We start from the raw sequence: 6000 nt of genomic DNA on the forward strand, positions 1-6000 counted from the left end.
ATCTATTACTTGGCCTTCACTTTTATGTATCTTTTAAGATCTTTTCTATTTCCCAGACACCTTTTTTTCTCAGGTCAAGTGAAAAGCATGACACTGCATGCAGCCCTTTCTTCTGAAATTGTTTTAGATCACATTTTCCTTATTTTTGAGTCTTGTGCCCACTTCAAAATAGGATGTCATCAGGACAGAGAAACCAGAAAAATGGATATTTTACTTTGAGTCAGCCAGCTTAAAATTTTATTTTCCAGACAACGATGCTTTTGGTTCTGACTACATCTTCAGCTATGGATTGGGAAAGTGCTCTAATTTGGACTGTTTTCCTTGATTTGAGGCAAAGCTGGAGAAGCTATTCTTTCTCATTTCTAAGTATTGGTTTGTAGTTTTTACAAGGATTTATGCTTCCAGTCCAGTTTATTAACATAAATTAGTGTTAGCTCTATGTGTTATATAATCACCTGTTTGCTGTAAGCTCCCCCTCTCTGCCCTCTGGCATCTGGAAACACCTGACTTGTATATATTTGTGTCTTCAGCACAGCATGTTTGTTTATCTGCTCTGTGATATGAATTGTGCATTGGTGGTCATCTCTGTACTCATAACTGTTTGTAGGATCTTCCAGAGCCCATCAAAGTCAGAAAACCAGGCCTTTCTTATGTTCTCTACCGCTGTGATATTATTACAGACATTTCTTTTCAGTTCAGAAATATATGTTAAGGAAGACAGAACAGCGGAAGACCTTCCTTCTCTGGCTGAAAGACAGTGATGTACTTCAACTTCTTCTTTGTCTCATAGCATTTAAAACTAACCATTTTTATTGAGAATGAGGAGGTTTTGGACAACACAGACATTGGGAATCAGCAAAAGAAGCTGATAGGAAGATTGAGATTCATAGGAGAATAACAGCAGTTCTGAAGAGGAGGAGCAGGTGTTACAGCAGGGAGACTGTATTTGATACATGTCATCCCCCTTGCTGCCATTTCATTCTGTCTGAGAAAAAAATATGCTACTCTCATAATTAGTAATGGAATATTTTTCAGGAAGTGGCACTAGAATTTCTATTTTTAACAAAGTTTGCATGTGTTCCTTCTTGCTTATTTTTACATGAGATCTTGTAGGTCTTGATAGAGAGGTATGGTAAGGATTATATCCTGCTGAGTACTTCTAACTGAATTGACACTTGTTCATATTCTTTCTGTTCTTGAATGGGCAAACTCTCCTAAGGGTCACAAATGCCTTTTGGAACTACCTTAATTTTCTTGCTGTATACAGTTATTATGAAACCTTTGGATATGCAGTACTTGTCAGCAGATCTAGTTCAGTGTCACCAGTATCTCCTTTAATGTTTGAATGGTCTGCTTTTAAAAAGTGCAGGATCTGTAAAACAGTTGGCCTTGTGAATAAGAGCATTCAAACTTCTAAGCTATTATGTCCATGCTCTTTTAGTGGAGTTGTAGGAGAGATTGCCACCTTGCTCCTGTAGGCAGTATTTTTTAGAAAAAAATTTAGCAGTTTCCTTGCTTACCCATCCTTTTTGACTTTACCATTCTTTTCTAGAAGCAGTCGATAACAGAACAGTTGCTCTCAAGCTTTGAAGAGGAGTTTGTTCTTAGTATGCATAGGGCTGCTCAAAGATCTTTATATTGGGGTCTTGACTTGCTAAGTTAGTAAATTTTCTTACCCAGAGCTAGCATGTCATATAAACCTCAGTAAAACATAAACTTCATTTCCTTATTGGTTTTTGACACTTAATGTTCCTTTTAGTTGCTGCTGTTATCCTGGCTTTCTGTGATACCACAGCATTGCTTGTCTCCCCATGTTGGTGCCATCCTTTCCCATTGCTTCTCTGAGACACTTCTGAACTTGCAGGCCAGTCTCGAGCAAATCGGAAAGGGATTGCAAAGATAAGACTGGAGAAGATCAAGCTTTCTTCCATTGCTTTGTCCCAAGCAATAGTTCATGCCTGCTTCTGGCTATGTTTGTATCACAGCAGTCAGTAGTAGTTTGAAAGGGACTTCCAGTATTCCACCTGGGTACTGGTTTTGTTCTGTTTATAAAACTGGTGTGAAAAGGACTTGCAAACATTAAGTAGCACAAAATGGTACAAAAAAGTTGTAATGAAATTCAGCATTAGTATTTCTGTTTTTGAGTGAAAAACAGTAGGATAATTTTTTGATCTTGGTTTTTTAATTTTGAACTCATCTTTTAGTTTGGCAGTGTTTGCATAATACCTTGGCTAACTTCTGCAGCTCTGGAAAAAAGGATGATTTTAGCATCACTAGAATGTCTGTGCAAGAGGGACATTTTAAATCATAATTTTGGAAATTCTAGTTTTGCACAGTGATTTTTTTTTTAACCTGCTTACCCTCTGGCATGGGAAAAAATAGTATAATTGTGTGGCTAATTCATTTTGGTTATGTGGAGAACACCTGAAATACTCCAGAAATATTTTTTAAACCAGTTTTAACAGTTTACAAGCCTATCGAGAGGTGTTTGTAAAGTTATGGACCTTCTTTCTGTTAAAAGAACAGGGGCTGAAAGCTTGTAAGCATTGTCCAGTAAATATAGTGGTGTAAGTGATACTTTTGCAGATGTTTTAGTCATGATTGCAAATATTTATAACTGAATGTAGAATTATTCTTGTTTGATTACTAAGCAGACACCACAAATAGCATTTTGTAGTCTGTGAATAATGCTTACTGATGTGAACATGCATCTTTAGAATTAGGCATAGCACCCACTGCCTGATTTACTAGGCAGGAAATTTTAATCATGGCTTTGAAGATGTGAAAATACTCTGGTTTCCTGAATAGTCCATACTGCAGTCTGGTTTTTCTGCTTACAAAGTAGTATTTCCTTTTAAAAAGTGGAAATAAGCTTGTTTTGCAATTTGTGCTGCATTACAGCACGAGCGTTAGTTATTTAGGGGGCGATTGCTGTTACTGGGAGGAGGCAGTATGAGTTCCAGGACAGAATACATGAGTTGTTGTTGTTCAGCTGCAGATAAAGACGACAGCTCGGAGGACATCTCGGTGCCCAGCAGCCCGCACACGGAAGCGATCCAGCACAGCTCCGTCAGCACTTCCAACGGCGTGAGCTCCACGTCCAAGGCGGAGGCCGTGGCCACCTCGGTGCTCACGCAGATGGCGGACCAGAGCACGGAGCCCGTGCTGTCCCAGATCGTCCTGGCGCCTCCCTCCCAGGCCCAGCCGTCGGGAAGTTGATTAAAAACTTGCGTTGCATCAGTTCCTTAGATACACATCTGTGACTTTAAAGGGAAACCAACAACAGACCAATCTCCATCTAGGAGAAATTGTAGCTTAAAATTATTAATTTTTAAAAATCCAACTTAAATTTGGCTTTAACGATTGGCAGGTGGAAATAAGACAGAACACCAGTTCTAGTCTCTTTGCAAAAGACTTTTTTTTTTAAGTATTAGTTTTACTAGTTATTTTTTTGTGCTTAATGTGTAAAGTGTGTGTACAGTACAATGTGGTTTATTTCATTTTTAATTTGGTATTATTTTAACAAACATTGGGGTGAATTACTGAAGGTCATCCCCAAGACTGTGATAGGAATATTATGTGACATTTTTATACCAAAGTTCTGCATAGTCCCTATTGACTTTGTAAAGTTAGCAAGGTCATAAAGCACTAGGCAAGAGAAAGACAGTAACAGTAAATTTGCTTTTAGTCTTTTTGCCTTTTTGTTGTTTTGCACATTATGAGAGGAAGAACATTGGAAGAAAATCATTTGGGTTTTTTATGTATAGCATTTTGGTTGGCTTTTAACTGTTGGGGTCTTTAATTTGTTTAATAGGGCCAGTACAGTATATGAGATACAGTACTTATGCACATACCAATCCTAGATGAGGATCATTACTAAATAGATTTGATTTTTTTTTTTTTTAATTGATGTCACGTGGGGGTTTTTTTCCCACTCCAACACTTGATTCTGGTGGGAGGAGAGCTTTAATTCTCCAGTCAGAATAGATATCTATAACCACCCCTTGTTGCTAGGCTGAAACCAGTAAGCATATTGTAAAATACAGGGTTATCAAATATGGAATACTTGTTATTCCAAAGTAGGTTGATATTTTGTGGATTTTTGAGTCGCAGACTAAGGAGTTTACTCATGGTTTTGGATGCCAGAAAAGCCTAAAATCCTTCTTCAGACAACTCGACTTTTTTTTGTCATTGTCTTGTATTTGCAAGCTAACTTGTACTTAATTCTTGTGTAAGCACTGTCATCTTTTAGTAGCAAAAATTTTGATACCTTTCTTGTGGAAAAAAAAAAAATCAGTATCTACCGTATCTTGGAAACAATGTAATTATAATGTGGTGTGTGTGGTGTGTGTGTGAGAATGGTTCAGTAGTTAATGCCAGCAGTCTTTTGCTTGAATGTTTAAAGATGCCTTCAATGTGATGCTGGCTGATAGGTGATTGCAGTTTTAAAATGTTATTTACTGTGCGAACTTGGATAACTAACATTCCATGATGTAGTTTGTTTCTGATGAGATGATTGTAGGTACACTTTTTCTCATTATCCAATCATCTGTAGGATACTGAGTTTTTTAAATGTGCCATTATCTATTTTGATTCTGTACTCATGTTCAAAATACAGTACAATATTTTACAATAGATTAAGTTGTTTTAAAAAAAGTAGATGTGTGCTTTCAGGTCGGAAAACTTTGTATAATAGCAAAAACAAATGCATAGTAGCAACTGGCAGTAAAGCAGGATTCCATTATGTATATAACAAAGATTTAATGCATTTATAATGGGTTGTGTAGTTCATTTGCTCTTCCTTCTCCACACTATGCCATGCGTTTTTTAAGTGTCAGTGCCATCAGATTTCTATTTGGTTCAGTTTTAAATCTAAAAATGTAATTGATTCACGGGAAAATATAATTTCTGCAATATATATACAACCATACTGTAATGAAAACTGGACAAAAAAGTATCTAAGTCATATATGTATCATTGCAGGGCTTTAAGCATGAAAATATTAGGGAATTTAAATATTTTGTATTTTAAAACTAAGAAAGTTGTGTTGATAACCTCATGTGTTTAAAAGTCTTACTTTCCCAATTTCAAGATAAAAAGCTGTAACAGTTATTGAACGTTTCCAGGATGGTTAAATACAATGGACCTCTTGCGAGAAAGAAATGAATTGCAAAGGCACAAAATGTGAATTCTGCAAGAAAGCTCTACAGTCACTTTTCATTGTAGTTTTGGTGGACTAGATGCGGCCTCATTGATCATACTATAATTTGCCCTCCTAAACACAAAGGCTTTTAAATCATATAAGTGGAGTTTTTTTATAACAAAACTGTTGCGCTTGTAAAATAAGTCTACATAAGTGTATAGGAGATGTGTAAACAGTTAATGAATTTAACAATGAGGCTGGAAAAAGAACCATTAAAATCTGTGTTCAGCAAATAGAGAAAAGGTATTAGCCGTACTACCATGGATTCCGTTTTGAGACGTTGTCACACTACTTCTGTACTTAGCATTTTGGGTCTTTACATTTGACATGTTTCACAAACTGTACTGTTTTCTTTTATGTGCAGTTTGCATGAGTAAATCATCAAAGAGAATAAAATCTATCTTTAAGTTATGTTCCTATTTTAATGAAATTATAATTGTTCTAAAAGGCCGCACTGTCTTCAGACTTCTTTCTTCATCTTTCCAATTATTAGCCTTTTTTCTGGAAGTCATTACTGTAATGTCAAAGTAATGTTATGTAAATGAGAACACGTATGTTTCCTGAGAAAATAAGGTAAATACCATTGCTCTGCAGCTGAGCTCCAGCAGCTGCTGAGGAACAAGCATTGTATCATTAGTTCCAGGAGCCCAAGGTAATCCGCAGATAAATGAGTTCATAAACATAGCTTGGTGATCCCAGATGTTGCTCAGCCATTCCTGGGTGCCCTGAGTTCCACAGCAAAAGCACTGTGTGTAATCAGAATTTCCACTTAACTTCCAGTTATTTTAATCTTATTT

General features: G+C 36.5%; 1 protein-coding gene across 5 annotated transcripts in view; it reads left to right on the forward strand.

The window, feature by feature from the left end:
• Nucleotides 1-5654, forward strand: part of ATF2 (activating transcription factor 2) — a 48153-nt gene extending 42499 nt beyond the window's left edge. For all 5 annotated transcript variants that reach the window (XM_039705958.1, XM_039706234.1, XM_039706149.1 and 2 more), the window contains one exon: nt 2993-5654. In XM_039705958.1, coding sequence (XP_039561892.1) covers nt 2993-3219 — 227 coding nt within the window. In that variant the 3' untranslated portion in view covers nt 3220-5654. The remainder of the gene's footprint in view (nt 1-2992) is intronic.
• The last annotated feature ends 346 nt before the right edge of the window (nt 5655-6000 follow it).

Source organism: Passer montanus, unplaced genomic scaffold, assembly GCF_014805655.1.
Source record: "Passer montanus isolate IOZ18808 unplaced genomic scaffold, ASM1480565v1 scaffold1, whole genome shotgun sequence".
Lineage (NCBI taxonomy): Eukaryota > Metazoa > Chordata > Aves > Passeriformes > Passeridae > Passer > Passer montanus.